This window comes from Mobula birostris, unplaced genomic scaffold (assembly GCF_030028105.1).
Source record: "Mobula birostris isolate sMobBir1 unplaced genomic scaffold, sMobBir1.hap1 scaffold_2594, whole genome shotgun sequence".
Classification (NCBI taxonomy): Eukaryota; Metazoa; Chordata; class Chondrichthyes; order Myliobatiformes; family Myliobatidae; genus Mobula; species Mobula birostris.
Window position 1 is genome coordinate 30,876 of NW_027275645.1, and position 18,778 is coordinate 49,653.

General features: G+C 46.1%; 1 protein-coding gene across 1 annotated transcript in view; it reads right to left on the minus strand.

Annotated features, from left to right (window-relative positions):
• Nucleotides 1-18,336, minus strand: part of LOC140192775 (NACHT, LRR and PYD domains-containing protein 3-like) — a 30,347-nt gene extending 12,011 nt beyond the window's left edge. Inside the window, exons 1-5 of the mRNA XM_072250261.1 lie at nucleotides 18,245-18,336; nucleotides 14,315-14,890; nucleotides 13,573-13,739; nucleotides 10,470-10,641; nucleotides 10,298-10,363 (exon numbers count right to left, since the gene is read on the minus strand). Of these exons, the coding sequence (XP_072106362.1) occupies nucleotides 10,298-10,363; nucleotides 10,470-10,641; nucleotides 13,573-13,739; nucleotides 14,315-14,890; nucleotides 18,245-18,254 (991 nt within the window). The 5' untranslated portion in view covers nucleotides 18,255-18,336. The remainder of the gene's footprint in view (nucleotides 1-10,297; nucleotides 10,364-10,469; nucleotides 10,642-13,572; nucleotides 13,740-14,314; nucleotides 14,891-18,244) is intronic.
• Between the last annotated feature and the right edge of the window lie 442 nt (nucleotides 18,337-18,778).

Below are 18,778 nucleotides of genomic sequence, written 5' to 3' on the forward strand. Positions count from 1 at the left end.
GTCCTGTCACGGGTGTCTGGGGTCTCACAGTGTGTCAGTGTCCTGTCAGGTGTGTGTGGAGTTTCACGGTGTGTCAGTGTCCTGTCAGGTGTGTGTGGAGTTTCACAGCGTGTCAGTGTCCTGTCAGGTGTGTGTGGAGTTTCACGGTGTGTCAGTGTCCTGTCAGGTGTGTGTGGAGTTTCACAGTGTGTCAGTGTCCTGTCAGGTGTGTGTGGGGCGTCACAGCTTGTCCTGACCCTGTCACGGGTGTGTGGGGTCTCACAGGTTGTCAGGAACCTGTCAGGTGTGTTTGGGGTCTCACAGTGTGTCACGACACTGTCAGGGGTATGTCAGGTCTCACCGTGTGTCAAGATCCTTTCAAGGGTGTGGGGATCTCACAGAGTGCTTGGACCCTGTCAGGGGTGTGTGGGGTCTCACAGTGTGTTAGGACCCTGTCAGGGGTGTGTGGGGTCTCACAGTGTGTCAGGACCCTGTCAGGGGTGTGTGGGGTCTCACAGTGTGTCAGGACCCTGTCAGGGGTGTGTGGGGTCTCACAGTGTGTCAGGATCCTGGCAGGGATGTGTGGGGTCTCACAGTGTGTCAGGACCCTGTCAGGGGTGTGTGGGGTCTCACAGTGTGTCAGGACCCTGTCAGGGGTGTGTGGGGTCTCACAGTGTGTCAGGGCCCTGTCAGGGGTGTGTGGGGTCTCACAGTGTGTCAGGGCCCTGTCAGGGGTGTGTGGGGTCTCACAGTGTGTCAGGGCCCTGTCAGGGGTGTGTGGGGTCTCACAGTGTGTCAGGTCCCTGTCAGGGGTGTGTGGGGTCTCACAGTGTGTCAGGGTCCTGTAAGGGGTGTGTGGGGTCTCACAGTGTATCAGGGTCCTGTAAGGGGTGTGTGGGGTCTCACAGAGTGTCATCAGTGTGAAATTAAGCATGCAAGTACAGCAGGCAGTGAAGAAAGCTAATGGCATGCTGGCCTTCATAACAAGGGGAATTGAGTACAAGAGCAAAAAGGTCCTTCTGCAGTTGTACAGGGCCCTGGTGAGACCACACCTGGAGTACTGTGTGCAATTTTTGTCTCCAAATTTGAGGAAGGACATTCTTGCTATTGAGGGAGTGCAGCGTAGGTTCACAAGGTTAATTCCCGGGATGGCGGGACTGTCATATGTCCAAAGATTGGAGTGACTGGGCTTGTATACTCTGGAATTTAGAAGCCTGAGAGGGGATCTTATTGAAACATATAAGATTATTAAGGGATTGGACATGCTGGAGGCAGGAAGCCTGTTCCCGCTGATGGGTGAGTCCAGAACCAAAGGCCACAGTTTAAGAATAAGGGGTAGGCCATTTAGAACGGAGTTGAGGAAAAACTTTTTCACTCAGAGAGTGGTGGATATATTGAATGCTCTGCCCCAGAAGGCAGTGGAGGCCAAGTCTCTGGATGTTTTTTAGAAAGAGATGGATAGAGCTCTTAAAGATAGTGGAATCAAAGGTTATGGGGATAAGGCAGGAACTGGATACTGATTGAGGATGATCAGTCATGATCACAGTGAATGGCGGTTCAGGCTCGAAGGGTCGAATGGCCTACACCTGCACCTATTGTCTCTTGTCTATTTTCTATAGGACCCTGTCCGGGGTATGTTGCGTCTCACAGTGTGTCAGGACCATGTCAGGAGTGTGTGGGATCTCGCTGTGTGTCAGCACCCTGTCAGAGGGGTGAAGGGTCTTACAGTGTGTCAGGACCCTGTCAGGGGTGTGTGGGGTCTCAGTGTGTCAGGAGCTGGCCAGGGGTGTGTGGGGTCTCACAATGTGTCAGGAGCCGGCCAGGTGTGTGTGCGGTCTCACAGTGTGCCAGGTCTCCCTCAGGGATGTGTGGTGTCTCACAGTGTGTCAGGACCCTCTCAGTGGTGTTTGAGGTACCACAATGTGTCAGGACCCTGTCAGGTGTGTGTGGGATCTCACTGTGTGTCAGCACCCTGTCAGAGAGGTGTAGGGTCTCACAGTTCGTCAGGACCCTGTCAGGGGTGTGTTGGGTCTCACAGTGTGTCAGGACCCTGTCAGGGGTGTGTGGGGTCTCATACAGTGTGTGAGGAGCCGGCCAGGGGTGTGTGGGGTCTCACAGTGTGCCAGTTCCCTGGCAGGGGTGTGTGGGGTCTCACAGTGTGTCAGGACCATGTCAGGAGTGTGTGGGATCTCGCTGTGTGTCAGCACCCTGTCAGAGGGGTGAAGGGTCTTACAGTGTGTCAGGACCCTGTCAGGGGTGTGTGGGGTCTCAGTGTGTCAGGAGCTGGCCAGGGGTGTGTGGGGTCTCACAATGTGTCAGGAGCCGGCCAGGTGTGTGTGCGGTCTCACAGTGTGCCAGGTCTCCCTCAGGGATGTGTGGTGTCTCACAGTGTGTCAGGACCCTCTCAGTGGTGTTTGAGGTACCACAATGTGTCAGGACCCTGTCAGGTGTGTGTGGGATCTCACTGTGTGTCAGCACCCTGTCAGAGAGGTGTAGGGTCTCACAGTTCGTCAGGACCCTGTCAGGGGTGTGTTGGGTCTCACAGTGTGTCAGGACCCTGTCAGGGGTGTGTGGGGTCTCATACAGTGTGTGAGGAGCCGGCCAGGGGTGTGTGGGGTCTCACAGTGTGCCAGTTCCCTGGCAGGGGTGTGTGGGGTCTCACAGTGTGTCAGGACCCTCTCAGTGGTGTTTGAGGTACCACAATGTGTCAGGACCCTGTCAGGTGTGTGTGGGATCTCACTGTGTGTCAGCACCCTGTCAGAGAGGTGTAGGGTCTCACAGTTCGTCAGGACCCTGTCAGGGGTGTGTTGGGTCTCACAGTGTGTCAGGACCCTGTCAGGGGTGTGTGGGGTCTCATACAGTGTGTGAGGAGCCGGCCAGGGGTGTGTGGGGTCTCACAGTGTGCCAGTTCCCTGGCAGGGGTGTGTGGGGTCTCACAGTGTGTCAGGACCCTGTCAGGGGTGTGTGGGGTCTCACAGTGTGTCAGGAGCCAGCCAGGGGTGTTTGAGGTATCACAATGTGTCTGGACCCTTTTGGGAGTGTGTGGGGTCTCACAGTGTGTGAGGACCGAGTCCAGGTTGTGTGGAGTCTTACAGTGTGTCCGGACCCTACCCGTGGTGTGTCGGGTCTCACAGTGTGTCAGGACCCTCTCAGGTTTGTGTCCGGTCTCACAGCGTGACAGGATGTTGTCAGGGTGCGTGGGTCTCAGAGTGTCTCAGGACACTATCAGGGGTCTGTGCGGTCTCACAGTGTGTCAAGATCTTGGCGATCTGGAAGGAATCTAGAGCAGCTGGATGACCTTCGACTCATAAGGGAGAATGAGGCAGTCATAGATGAGAGCTACAGGGAGGTAGTCACACCTAGGCTGTCGGAAGCAGGTCGTTGGGTGACGGTCAGAGGGGGGAAAGTGAAGGTGAGCAGACAGGTAGTGCAGAGCACCCCTGTGGCCATTTCCCTCAATAATATGTTCACCATTCTGGATACTGTTGGCGGGGACAACCGACCGGGTGTGAGCCACGGTGGCAGGGCCTCTGGCACTGAGTCTGAACCTGTGGTGCAGAAGGGTGGGACGGAGAAGAGGAGAGCTGTCGTCATTGGAGACTCTATAGTCAGGGGAGCAGACAGGAGATTTTGTGGACGTGAGAAGGACACCCGCATGGTTTGTTGTCTCCCGGGTGCCAGGGTCCGGGATGTCTCTGACCGGGTGCACGATATCCTGGTATGAGAGGGAAAGCAACCAGAAGTCATGGTACATGTTGGCACCAACGACATAGGCAGGAAGAGGGATGAGGTCCTGAAGTGTGAGTTTCTGGAACTAGGCAGAAGGCTGAAGAGCAGGACCTCAAGGGTGGCGTTCTCAGGATTGCTGCCAGTGCTACGTGACAGTGATGGTAAGAATTGGAGGAGATGGCAGTTGAATGCGTGGCTGAGGAGTTGGTGCAGGGAGCAGGGGGTTTGGATCATTGGGATCTCTTCTGGGGTATTCTTCACTTATGTGAAGAACAAAAGGATGACAGGAGTGAAGGTAGGTCCATTTAGATAAAGGTGGGAAGATGTGCCTGGAAGCTGTGGAAGTGAGTGAGGTGCTCAATGAATACTTCTCTGCAGTTTTCACCAATGAGAGAGAACTTGATGATGGTGAGGACAATATGAGTTAGGTTGATGTTCTGGAGCATGTTGATATTAAGGGAGAGGAGGAGTTGGAGTTGTTAAAATACATTAGGATGGATAAGTCCCTTGGGCTAGACAGAATATTCCGCAGGCTTCTCCATTAGGTGGGGGAAGAGATTGCTGAGCCTCTGGCTAGGATCTTTATGTCCTCGTTGTCCACGGGAATGGTACCAGAGGACTGGAGGGAGGCGAATGTTGTCCCTTTGTTCAAAAAAGGTAGTAGGGATAGTCCGGGTAATTATAGACCAATGAGCCTTACGTCTGTGGTGGGAAAGCTGTTGGAAAAGATTCTTAGAGATAGTATTTATGGGCATTTAGAGAATCATGGTCTGATCAGGGACAGTCAGCATGGCTTTGTGAAGGGCAGATCATGTCTAACAAGCCTGATAGAGTTCTTTGAGGAGGTGACCAGGCACATAGTTGAGGGTAGTGCAGTGGATATGATCTACATGGATTTTAGTAAGGCATTTGACAAGGTTCCACACAGTAGGCTTATTCAGAAAGTCTGAAGGCATGGGATCCAGGGAAGTTTGGCCAGGTGGATTCAGAATTGGATTGCCTGCAGAAGGCAGAGGGTGGTGGTGGAGGGAGTGCATTCAGATTGGAGGGTTGTGATTAGTGGTGCCCCACAAGGATCTGCTCTGGGACCTCTAATTTTCCTGATTTTTATTAACGACCTGGATGTGGGGGTAGAAGGGTGGGTTGACAAGTTTGCAGATGACAGAAAGGTTGGTGGTGTTGTAGATAGCGTAGAGGATTGTCAAAGATTGCAGAGAGACATTGATAGGATGCAGAAGTGGGCTGAGAAGTGGCAGATGGAGTTCAACCCGGAGAAGTGTGAGGTGGTACACTTTGGAAGGACAAACTCCAAGGCAGAATACAAAGTAAATGGCAGGATACTTGGTAGTGTGGAGGAGCAGAGGGATCTGGGGTTACATGTCCACAGAACCCTGAAAGTTGCCTCACAGGTAGATAGGGTAGTTAAGAAAGTTTATGGGGTGTTGGCTTTCATAAGTCGAGGGATAGAGTTTAAGAGTAGCGATGTAATGATGCAGCTCTATAAAACTCTGGTTAGGCTACACTTGGAGTACTGTATCCAGTTCTGGTCGCCTCACTATAGGAAGGATGTGGAAGCATTGGAAAGGGTACAGAGGAGATTTACCAGGATGCTGCCTGGTTTAGAGATTATGCATTATGATTAGAGATTAAGGAAGCTAGGGCTTTACTCTTTGGAGAGAAGGAGGATGAGAGGAGACATGATAGAAGTGTACAAGATATTAAGAGGAATAGATAGAGTGGACAGCCAGCGCCTCTGAACATCTGGAGAAGAGTGATGCTTATGTGAGAATGCTGTTCTTGGACTATAGTTCAGTATTCAATACCATCATTTCCTCCAGGCTTAACAAGAAGCTCAAAGACCTCGACCTCGACCCTGCCTTGTGCAGCTGGATCGTGGAGTTCCTGTCAGATCGCCAGCAGGTGGTAAGAGTGGGCTCCCTCACCTCTGCCCCTCTGACACTCGATATAGGTGCCCCTCAGGGCTGTGTCCTAAGCTCCCTCCTTTACTCTCTGTATACACATGACTGTGTCGCCACCCACAGCTCCAATCTGCTAATTAAATTTGCTGACGATACTGTATTGATTGGCCAAATCTCAAATAATAACGAGGTAGCCTACATAGAAGTAGTCATCACTCTGACACAGTGGTGTCAAGAAAACAACTTCTCCCTCAATGTCGCAAAAAACAAAGGAGCTGATTGTGGATGACAGGAGGAATGGAGACAGGCTAACCCCTATTGACATCAATGGATCTGGGGTTGAGAGGGTGAACAGCTTTAAGTTCCTCAGCATAATCATCACCGAGGATCTCACATGGTCTGTACATACCGGCTGCGTGGTGGAAAAGGCACAACAGCACCTCTTTCACCTCAGATGGTAGAGGAAGTTTGGGATGGGCCCCCAAATGCTAACCATTTTCTACAGGGGCACAGTTGAGAGCATCCTGACTGGCTGCATCATTACATGGAATGGGAACTGTACTTCTCTCAATCGCAGGGCTCTGCAGAGAGTGGTGCGGACAGCCCAGTGCATCTGTAGATGTGAACTTCCCACTATTCCGGACATTTCAGAGACGGGGTAAAAAGGGCCCGAAGGATCATTCCGGACCTAAATCTCACCAACCACAAACTGTTCCAGCTGCTACTATCCGGGAAACGGTACCGCAGCATAAAAGCCAGGACCAACAGGCTCCGCGACAACTTCTTCCACCAGGACATCAGACTGATTAATTCACGCTGATACAACTCTATTTCTACAAGTGCATACATAAACACACACTCACCGAGCACACTTTACTGTAATTGTGCTGCTGGCACAGAAAAACAATTTTCACGACATGTGTCTGTGATATTAACCCTGATTCTGAGAATTTTTATCTGGCTGTTGTCTCATTTTTTTAGATCTGTTATTCACCATACTCATACTGTCTTCATTCATATCAATCTAAGTGTGATCCAGTGCACATGGCGTTTTCTAGAAACTGTCATTTAAGTTCTTATTTTTCTCTGTATATTTTCCAGATCTGTTTCAGACCAGGATATTATACCGAAATTATACGTCAATATGGGCATAGTGACTGTATACTACCTTTGTTATATTTTTACTGTTCAGCTCTGTTTAGCAGATTTTCTTGATCCTTGATGTAAATTCAGATTTTCTTCAGACTTGCAATAAATTCAGATTTTCTTTGGTCTTAAAGTAAATTTTGTTGGAAGGTTTTCCTTTATCACACTATTATCTATTTTCTTTGTTATTGATATCCTAAATATATGTTTGATATTCTGTTGCATTGTCCCCTGATGCTCTGTTTGATATTCTACTGGCTCTATTGCACCTTTCTTTATGTTTCATGTTCTGTACTTTTCTAGTCTAAAGTTCATGCTTGTATCTTTGGAAATTGTTTTTTTTTATCTGAATTATTTGTTTTAGTTTTGCTGATGCAAGAGCAAATAATTTCAAATCACCAATGTATAGCTGTGCAAAGGTATAATTCGTACTTTTTACCTGATTTGATACCTGATTTTTGTCCATTTTAGTAAATTATAAGCAGGTTTAAAGCCAAACAGAACCATACTGGCCTTAGTGAGTCGCTCTGGAAAATCCCTCAATTTTGATAATGGTGGTTGTCCCTTTGTGGTTGTTAATAGGACGATTATTTTATGCCAATGATTCATCAGATGTTGTAGAAATTTCACAAGTATTGGATGAATTTTATATCTATTTGGAACTTCTCTTAACCATGTGAGGGAGAGAATCAAATGTTTTTTGATAGCCAATATTACACTGAAAGATTTCTGCTTTCCACAGGTTTTGAAATAGAATTGCATAATCTGTTATCTGTTGTTCATAACCGAACGGTATTTTTTCTGCTGCCATGTGAGTATATTGTGGTTATCTAAGTGAGTTGTTATTAGTTACCGGATGCACGATGTTACAATTATATAATTGTCTTAATATTATTAAGAGCCAATAATAACATAGTAGGTGACCATTCAGTAGTCTTATAAATGCAGTATTGAAGCTGTCCCTGAGGCTGGTGGTACACACCTTCAGTCTTTATATCTTCCGCCCCATGGCAGTATGAAAGAGAGAATGTTTGAGGTGGTTTGGGGTTCAGCAGGGCCAAGAAGGGCCAAAACACCTGTTTCTGTGCTGTAGTTTTTTTTATGGTTTCTATGGTTTCTAGACAACATCCATGTGTAACTTCATCCATCACCTTTGTCACATCCTGGAGGAACTCAATCAAGTTGTCAAGATGCAAACCCCATCCAAAACTTTTAATGATTATGGACCTGTATTCCCAGATCACTTCACTCTACCACCCTCCTCAGTGCCCTCCCGGTAACTGTATAAGACCGACCCTGCTTGGTCCTTCCAAAGTGCAACATGTCGTACTTGTCTTCAATCTGTCCAATTTATTCTTAAATGTTAAAAAAGAACCCACATTTACCACCTCGTCTGGCAGCTCATTCCACACTCCCACCACTCTCTGTGTGAAGAAGCCCGCACCCCCCATGTTCCCTTTAAACTTTTCCCCCCTCACCCTTAACCCATGTCCTCTGTTTTTTTTTCTCCCCTTGTCTCAGTGGAAAAAGCCTGCTTGCATTCACTCTATCTATACCCAACATAATTTTATATACCTCTATCAAATCTCCCCTCATTTTTCTACGTAAAGTCCTAAGCTATTCAACCTTTCTCTGTAGCTGAGTTTCTCAAGTCCCGGCAACATCCTTGTAAACCTTCTCTGCACTCTTTCAACCTTATTAATATCCTTCCTGTAATTTGGTGACCAAAACTGAACACAATACTCCAGATTCGGCCTCACCAATGCCTTATACAATCTCATCATAACATTCCAGCTCTTATATTCAATACTTTGATTAATAAAGGCCAATGTACCAAAAGCTCTCTTTACGACCCTATCTACCTGTGACACCACTTTTAGAGAATTTTGTATCTGTATTCCCAGATCCCTCTGTTCTACTGCACTCCTCAGTGCCTTACCATTTACCCTGCATGTTCTATCTCAGTTTGTCCTTCCAAAGTGCAATACCTCACACTTGTCTGTATTAAACTCCATCTGCCATTTTTCAACCCATTTTCCCAACTGGTCCAAGTCCCTCTGCAAGCTTTGAAAACCTTCCTCACTGTCCACTACACCTCCAATATTTGTATCATCAGCAAATTTGCTGATCCAGTTTACGACATTATCATCCACATCATTGATATAGATGACAAATAACAATGGACCCAGCACTGATCCCTGTGGCACACCACTAGTCACAGGTCTACTTGTATGTCGGTAGAATATTTGACAAGGTCCCACATGGGAGGCTCATACAGAAAATTAATATGCTTGGGAACTGTGGGGAATTGTCCTGGCTGGCGGGGACGCACACTGGGAGAAATGCCTTCGCTGGCGGGTGGTGAATCTGTGAAATTATTGTCATGGACTGCTGAGGAAGACACGCCATTGGATATATTTAAAATGCAGATCGATATGTTCCTGATTAGGAAGAGCATCAACATTTACAGAAGGCGGGATAATGGGGTTGAGAGGATTTGGGGAGCAAAATCACTGAGCCGATTGGCTTAATTCTGCTCCTAAGTCTTATGATTTTAGGGTGCATCTGGAGTATTGTATTCACTTCTGATTGTCCAGCTCTTGGAAGGATTAGAGAGGGTACAGAACAGGTTCATCAGGGTGTTGCCTAGATTCGGTGGCATGTGCTACAAGCCGAGGTTTGATAAACTTGGTTTGTTTACTCTGGAGTTAGAATAGAGTTCTGACAGAGGTGTACAAGTTTGAGAGATAAGATTTGGGTCGACAGCCTGTATTTTGTTTGTTTTTTTTTACATAAGACTGGTGTCTAATATCAGAGGGCATTTGGTTAAGGTGAGATGTGGTAAATTTACAGCAATTGAGAGTGGTTTTTTTTCATTGAGTTCTGGTACCTGGAATTTACTATCTGAGTCATGTCGAAGGCAACTATGTTATATATGTTCCTAGATATACATGAAGGTACAGCAAATGCAAGCATATGGTCAATAATATAAGAAAGAATAACAAAATATTTTTTTTAAACTTTCCCAGATATATAAAGAGTAAAAAAACAGGAGAGGTTCGATATTGGACCGCTGAAAAATGATGTTGTAGTTGCAGTAACGGGTGAAAAGGAAATACCAGACAAACTCTATAGAAGTCACTAGCGGAATTACAAAAAGTAATGAACACCAGTGAACAGAATTGTGTGTGGTGCTATTACAAAGGAAAAGGGGCTTGGAAGATGGAAGGTCTGAAGATAGAAAACTCACCTGGACTGGGTCATACAGTGTATCAGGAGCCTGCCTGGGGTGTGTGGGCATTCCCAGAGCGTTAGGACCTGGAGTGAAGGCTTCAGCAGAACCAACAGATGGATTAATAGAAAAATAAAATGTAGAATATTCAGGCTGCAAAGAGAGATACTTTGAATTGTTACTTCAATCCAGAGATCAGCGAATGGCTAATGGTGAATTTTGATTCCCAGGTTTTGCCAAGTCACAGACTAACACTTGAGGTGTGGTTTGAACTGAGCATTTCATCACTCACCTATCAGTTGGGTGGGTAATTCAGATAACCCTTGGGCGATGTTCATGTATTCCTGTGGAGCAGGACCTGTTTAAATATTTAAAAAATCCATGGAAACAGAACTAAAATAATTAAAATAACTAAAATGTTTATTTCAATGTGCCTTTGTGTTCAGTGTGTGGTTTTAACGTACCGAGTTCCTGTATTTCCCTCAGTATTCTGTCCAACTTCGGTAACTCAGTCCTCCATGTCACAAAGGATTCCCACATCGCCCTCCGGGCCCGGAAGCCTTTCTCCATCACCAAACTGAGGAAGAGTCTGGAACTCTCAGTCCGGTTTCCCTTCTTTGTCAGTTTGGTGACTTTCTAGAAAAGGAAAGTAATAAATTTACCACGGAGCAGACAGACGGACATGGAGAATGTGCAGGAAAATATCTGTTCATGGTCCCAGTAGCTTCAGAATTGATGCAGTCACTGGGCTGCTGCCTGATCCTCCCTGGGTTCAGTCGTTAACAGAGAAGCAGTAACTGAGGGAAATTCTAAATCAATATTGTGAAAGATTAAGGATTTACTGTCACCCTGCAGTATATTCAACGTGATTAATTTACTTATCCATCAATGTGTAACATTACATCAAAAAGATGTGACAACAAGAACGGAAGAGAGGGAGAGCGAGGGAGCAAAAAATGGATGGTGGGCATCACTGAATCGTGGCTGAAAGATCATATTTGGGTGCTCACATCCAAGGATAAATATTTAATCGAAAGGAGAGGCAGGTGGGTGAAAGGGTTGGGTTGACTCTGTTGTCATAAAAAATGAAATGTGCTTCTAAAGAAGTGATAGCAGATTGGACGGTGTAGTTGTTAAGATACTGTGTAGGAAAGAAAATGACCCTGATGGAACAGTAACCAGGATGTGGGATACACATTCCAGTGGGAGAGAGAAGAGGCATGTAAAGATTTCAATGTTAAAATAGTCATGGGGAATTTCAATATGCAGGTAGCTTTGGAAAATCAGGTCGGTGTTGAATCCCAAGTGAGGGAATTTATAGAATGCCTATGAGATGGCTTTTGAGAGAAGCCTATGGTTGAGTCCACTATAGGAAAGGCAAATCTGGATTCAGTGTTGTGTATTGCACCAGATTTGATTGGGGAGCTTAAGGTAAATAAACCCCTAAGAGGCAGTGATCATAAAATAGCAGAACTGACACTGCAGTTTGAGAGGGAGAAGGTAAAAGTCAGATGTATCAGTTTACACTGGAATAAATGAATTACAGAGAAATGAGAGAGGAGCTGGGCAAAAATAAATTGGAAGAGGCAACAACCAAGCAGGAATAAAGTATGACTATGACTATGACTATGACTAGGAATAGATGAAGATTCTGGGAGTGATTCAGAAGGCACAGGTAGAGGTAGATAATCCCAAATATGAAGAATTATTCCAAAGGCAGGATGATCAACCGTGGCTGACGAGGAAGTCAATGCAGCAGAAAAGCAAAGGAGAGGGTATAGAGTATAGCAAAATATAGTGGAAAACAGAAGGACTGGGAGGCTTTTACTAACCAGCAGAAAGCAACGAAAAGCCGTAAGTAGAGAGAATATGAAATATGAAGGGGTGCTGGCTAATAATGTAAAGTGCTTACCAAAAGGTTCTTGTGATATATATGTCCTTTCAGGACAACCTATTCATTTTTGGTGTCATGCGATATCAGCTTTGTGCGTGGTAGTTCCTGTCTAACCAATCTGAATGTTGAACCAGGAAGTTACCGGGAAAGTTGATGAATGGAAGGAAGTGGGTGTTGTCTGAATGGACTTTAGCACGACATTTGACAAGGCACCGCAAGGGAGGGTGGTCAAGAAAGTGCAGTTGCTCAGCACTCAAGGTAAACTGGTAATTTGGATTAGACAATGGCTTTTTGGAAGAAGGCAGAGAGTGGTTAGAGACTGTTGAATCTCTGACTGGGAGTTTGTAATATGTGCTGTGCCACAGGGATCGGTGCTGGATCCGATGTTGTTTGTCATCTATATCAATGATCTGGGTGAAAATGTGGTTAACTGGATCAGCGAATTTGCAGATGACACCAAGAGTGGAGAGTGAGGAAGACTACCAAACCTTGCAGTGGTGTCTAAACCAGCTGAGAAATGGGCTGAAAATGGCGGATGCAATTTAATACAGACAAGTGCGACATGTTGCACTTTGGAAGGACCAAGCAGGGTCAGTCTTATACAGTGACCGGTAGGGCACTGAGGAGTGCGGTAGAGCGAAGTGATCTGAGAGAACAGGTCCATAATCATTAAAAGTGGCAGCAAAGGTTGATAGATTGGACAGAAAGTATTTGTCACACGAGCCTTCATAAATGAAAATATTGAGTACAGGACGTGAAATATGGTGTTCAACGTGTATAAAACGTTGGTCAGGCCTAGTTTTCAGTACTGTGTGCAGATCCGATCACCTACTTCGAGGACAGAGGTGAAGCAGGTTGTGAAGTATGTTGCTGGAACTGGAGGACCTGAGGTATAAGGAAAGACTGAACAGGTTAGGACTTTATGCCTTGGAACGCAGAAGATTGAAGGGTGGTTTGACAGAGGTACACAAAAATATAAGGTGTATAGATAGGGTAAATGAGGGGAAACTCTTCACTCAGGGGGTGGTGAGAGTGTGGAACGAGCGAGAAGTGCGAGTGGTACAAGCGGTGAAGAGAAGTCTGGATAGATACATGAATGGTAAGGGTATAGAGCGCCATGGCCCAGTGCAGGTCAGTGGGAATAGGCAGCTTCAGTAGTCTGGCATGGAATAGATGGGCCAAAGGGCCTGTTTCTGTACTGTACTTTTCTATGAATATGACAAGTCAGCTACTCTGTTAGGGAACTCAGATGGAGACCAGACCAGCTGTGGTTAGCAGGTTTCCCTCCCTCAAGTACCGCAGTGAAGCCAGTTGTCCCAGTTGACAATCTGACAATATTCATCCTGGATTAATGAGCTGAGGTGAATTTGACTGACGGTCCCGATAAGACGTGAAATTAGTTTTAGACTGAATGTCTGTTCAACAGCCCAGATATGCAGCCACTGCTCGTATATCACACTGATAAATACAGCAGGTGTGAGAGGAAAAGGTGACACTGAACCTGTAGTTCCCAGTGCTCCCCACCTTAACAGCTGAAACCAGATCTGCTGGAGACCATCAGAGATCAACATCTCCATTGCCACGTAGAACTCCTAGAACGTGCAGGAGATGAATATTAATCAATATTCCCTCTGATACCAGCAGTTCGGTGACAATAGACTAAATACACTCACCTCATTTTCTTCTCTACTGAAATGTCCCTCCTTTGTCAACATCCAACCGAGTCTCTCAACCTTTTCTTCAATCGCTTGTTTAAGTCTGTCTCTGTAGAACTTTGTCAGCTGGTACAGTCGATATTTCTCCCCCTCTGCCAGGAGGTCAGAGATTGTAAACTCTGGCTCTGCAAATATAAAAAGTGAATGTAGTCACAAACTCAAATATCACCTGTCTCCACCGCTCTCACCCAACCCAACAAACCAGTCATGTCAACAACCTCAGTGTTCACCTGCCTTCATCTGGAAACATGGATTTTATCCTAATCTCTGACACTGGACTAAAACCGAACCATCAATGCGCTAGACATGACGTTACCAGAAGGACCACATTTACTAGAAACCTGTTTCTCCCACCGTCCCACCCACTCACCCATCGCGGTTTAAGATTGGCAATAAATGTTGGGACTGCCAATGATAGTCGCTTCCCAGAGATACTCTCTCCATCCTGGCGAATACATTTCCCACAACTGTTATCCTGGAAATACTCTCTTATCCGGATAGCTGCGTTTCCTCTGATACACATCCTGGATATCATCAGAACAGGTAGTACATTTCCTGTAGTGCGGTAACGGGTGCCCCCCTACACCACATGTACCACATCCACACATTTCCCCTCTCTGACCAACCCTCCAACAAGGAATCACATTTACCCTCCTCCCTGCCACATTCTGCGAAAACATTACCCTCATATTTCACTCACCCACTCCCTGTTGGGGACTTGACAATTCCGTGTTTAATGAGCTTCTGAGCTGACAGACAGTCGTCTCACTTGTACTGGTTCCAGGGTCCTGATCAGTGTCTCTGACGTCACTGTCTCTGGGCTGACAGACAGTCGCCTCACTTGTACTGGTTCCAGGGTCCTGATCAGTGTCTCTGACGTCACTGTCTCTGGGCTGACAGACAGTCGCCTCACTTGTACCAGTTCCAGGGTTCTGATCAGTGTCTCTGACGTCACTGTCTCTGGGCTGACAGACAGTCACCTCACTTGTACCGGTTCCAGGGTCCTGCTCAGTGTCTCTGACGTCACTGTCTCTGGGCTGACAGACAGTCGCCTCACTTGTACTGGTTCCAGGGTTCTGCTCAGTGTCTCTGACGTCACTGTCTCTGGGCTGAATTTGCTCCACTTCCGCTGCGGCCGGACCGCATTCCATTGGGACATTGCTCTGAATCTGACCCTGCTTTGGTACCTTGCTTCCCGTGTCCCGATCATCTTCCCTCAATGAGTTGCCTGGTAAAAACCTCTTGAGTACTTTCCGTACCCGATTTAATTTCCCACCTGAAGTAAATGAGCAATAGCAGGTTTAGAGTGATTTATACTCGAACAAGGATTCACAATGAGTGTCTGCAATGGAGCCGAGACTCCGGCTGACCAGATTTGGAGTGGGACTGTGCTGGTCAATGTGAACCACACTTCCTGCTAGGTGACCATCACAATAAGCCGGTGTCTGGACACATCCACTCCCAGGAAAAAACTGGATAGACACAGTAATACTGATCACCGACTACGCATTAGTTGAACACACTGATAACCAGCGGTTATTAATGGAACAGCATCAGGTGATACGGGGAATTATCACTGGGATTATCTTTCATAAACATAAATCTCCCTGGGTCACAAACTGTCCAGTCACCTGTGTCACTCACAAACAATCCACTGGATTACTCATGGTCCGATCCTCTAGATCACACGTTCTCCGTTTGCTTTGTCTTACATTGTCTTGTCCCCTGGGTCACAGACTGACCATTGCCTTGATGCCTGGGTCCCATCCCGTCACCTGGAGGATGATTGTCATGTAACAACTATACAAGTCATTGGCAAAGGGAGCGTCTTGGCGTGCAGTTCTCGTAGCTAAACTCAAAGTCTCACCGAGAGAGCTTTGCGTTCATTTGCCGTTGCCGATCTATAGGATGGATGTGATTCAGCTGGAAAGACTGTCGAGGAGATTGTCAAGTATGTTACTGGATGGAGCTGCTTGGTTTTTGTGTTATATGTTTCGGCTGGGACAGTTTGCCCTGGATCAGGGGAGCTTGAAGGGTGACCTTACACACGTACATAAAGTAATCAGGGGTGCAGAGAGGGTGGATAGTCATAATATGTTTCCCAGGTTAGGGGAGTCTGAGACTCGAGGGCAGAAATTTAAAAGGGACTGAAGGGGCATTTTTTCACGTGGCGGGTGATGAGTATAAATTGCACGCAGTCAGAGGAGGCTGTAAACACAAATAAAAGGATTCATTTCCAGGCTGTAATCTCTGTTTTATTCCACCTGGAATCACAGAGTTGAGCACAATCACAATGCCCACCGGAGACCGTGACAGTTGGTCACTGGTTATACCGGGTCTCCCATCAGAGGCACTGGGAATTTAAATTCAGGTAGCAGATCATCTCAAGAGGGAAATATTGAGAACTCACTTTCACCATTTGGCCACAGACCAGACATGGATTGGGATATTAAAACAAAATCAGAATCAGGTTTATTATGACCGGCATGTGATGTGAAATTTGTTAATTTAGCAGCAGCAGCTCAATGCAATACATAATCTAGCAGGGAAAAAAATAATACTGAATAAAAAAAAATAAACAAGTAAACCAATTACGAATATTAAATAGATTTTTTAAAAACTTGCAAAAACAGAAAGACTGTATATTAAAAAAATCTAAGGTAGTGTCCAGAGATTTAATGTCCATTTAGGAATCGGATGGTAGAGGGGAAGAAGCTGTTCCTGAATCGCTGAGTGTGTGCCTTCAAGCTTCTGTACCTGCTTTCTGATGGTAACGGTGAGAAAATGGCATGCCCTGGGTGCTGAAGGTCCTGCATAATGGACGCTGCCTTTCTAAGACACTGCTCCCTGAAGATGTCCTGGGTACTTTGTAGATTCATACCCAAGATGGAGCTGACCAGATTTACAACTTCCTGCAGCTTCTTTCGGTCCTGTGCAGTAGCCCCTCCATACCAGACAGTGATACACCAAACCAGACCACAAGTTTATCTAAAATGAAGTGTCTCCTGATCCTCAGCCATTTCCAAGGCTGGCAATGTTCTCGGCTCGGTTACAGAAAACAGAGTTTGGAAAATTTCCCTCATCTACTTTCCCTCAGAGTTTGGAAAATTTCCCTCATCTGAATTTTATAAATAAAAGTTGGAGATGTCTTTCACCTCTAAACAGGCCGATGTGCAACAAACCCTGAGCCTGGACTTTTACGTAACAAACAACACCGCCGTCACATTCCTGTTTGTGTTTCACTCTCAACCTACTGATTCAGGGTCTCCGGCTCCTTTCACTCAGGTGGAGCTTTGCCTGGTGAACGAAGTCATTCGACCATTACTGGTGTCAGGTCCCTGCACTGGGACTGTTGGACTGATCGATTACACAAAGCTGCTTTACCAGTGGGATCAATGACACTTTTCTCTGCCCTGTTAGCACCTGTGTAAGTTTCTTCATCTAAACTATTAACCATATAACAATTACAGCACGGAAACAGGCCATCTCGGCCCTTCTAGTCCATGCCGAACTCTTACTCTCACCTAGTCCCATCAACCTGCACTCAGCCCATAACCCTCCATTCCTTTCCTGTCCGTATATCTATCCAATTTATTTTAAACGACAACACTAAACCTGCCTCAACCACTTCTGCTGGAAGCTCGTTCCACACAGCTACCACTCTCTGAATAAAGAAGTTCCCCCTCATGTTACCCCTAAACTTCTGCTCTTTCACTCTCAACTCATGTCCTCTTGTTTGAATCTCCCCCACTCTCAATGGAAAAAGCCTATCCACATCAACTCTATAAATCCCCCTCATAATTGTAAACACCTCCATCAAGTCCCCCCTCAATCTTCTACGCTCCAAAGACTAAAGACCTAACTTGTTCAACCTTTCTCTGTAACTTAGGAGATGAAACCCAGGCGACATTTTAGTAAATCTCCTCTATACTCTCTGAACTTTTATTAACATCTTTCCTATAATTCGGTGACCAGAACTGTGCACAATACTCCAAAATTGGCCTTACCAATGCCTTATACAATTTCAACATTACATCCCAACTCCTATACTCAATGCTGTGATTAATAAAGGCCAGCATACCAAAAGCTTTCTTCACCACCCTATCCACATGAGATTCCACCTTCAGGGAACTATGCACCATTATTCCTAGATCCCTCTGTTCTACTGCATTCTTCAATGCCCTACCATTTACCATGTATGTCCTATTTTGATTAGTCCCACCAAAATGTAGCACCTCACATTTATCAGCATTAAACTCCATCTGCCATCTTTCAGCCCACTCTTCTAAGTGGTCTAAACCTCTCTGCAAGCTTTGAAAACCTTCTTCATGATCCACAACTCCACCTATCTTAGTATCATCTGCATACTTACTAATCCAATTTACCACCCCATCATCCAGATCATTAATATATATGACAAACAACACTTGATCCACTACAGATCCCTGAGACACACCGCTACATACCGTCCTCCAATCTGACACACAGTTATCCACCACTACTCTCTGGCGTCTCCCATCTAGCCACTGCTGAATCCATTTTACTATTTCGATATTAATGCCTAACGATTGAACCTTCGATGTGCAGCTACAGGGCAGAAGTTTAATTATAAAGAGCCCAGTGAACATACCTGTAGCCATTCTGATTCTGACTGACGATTGTCGATTGTCGTCGTCTTGTTCACACTTTGGTCGCGGTGCAGGACAGCTCCAGCTGTTGGTGATGCCCTGAATTACATACAACAAGCAGACAGTGAGTCAGAGAGAGTACGATTCTTTGCAAAATGTGACCGTATCACCACCCTGTGTATCAGAGCAGCAGTTTGCTTAGGGAACAAACATTCCCTGTTAACATCAACTCCCACACCATGTCTGTATGTCTGTCCAGTGATATCTGGCGAATCTTACTGATAGAGTCACAGAGCAACAGAGCACAGACACAGACCCTTCAGCCCAATGAGACAATGCTGACCACAGTGCCCACAGAGATGGTCCCAATTTCCTGTGTCAGGCCCATTTCACTCCTGGCCTCTTCACTCCATCTACACATCCCAACTGCTATCGTCACAATCACTGTCTATCTCATTGGTAACTCTGAAGCAAAGCATTCATTAAGCACCTCGCCTATCACCGCATCCTCCAGGCACATTTCCTCCCTTGCTCCT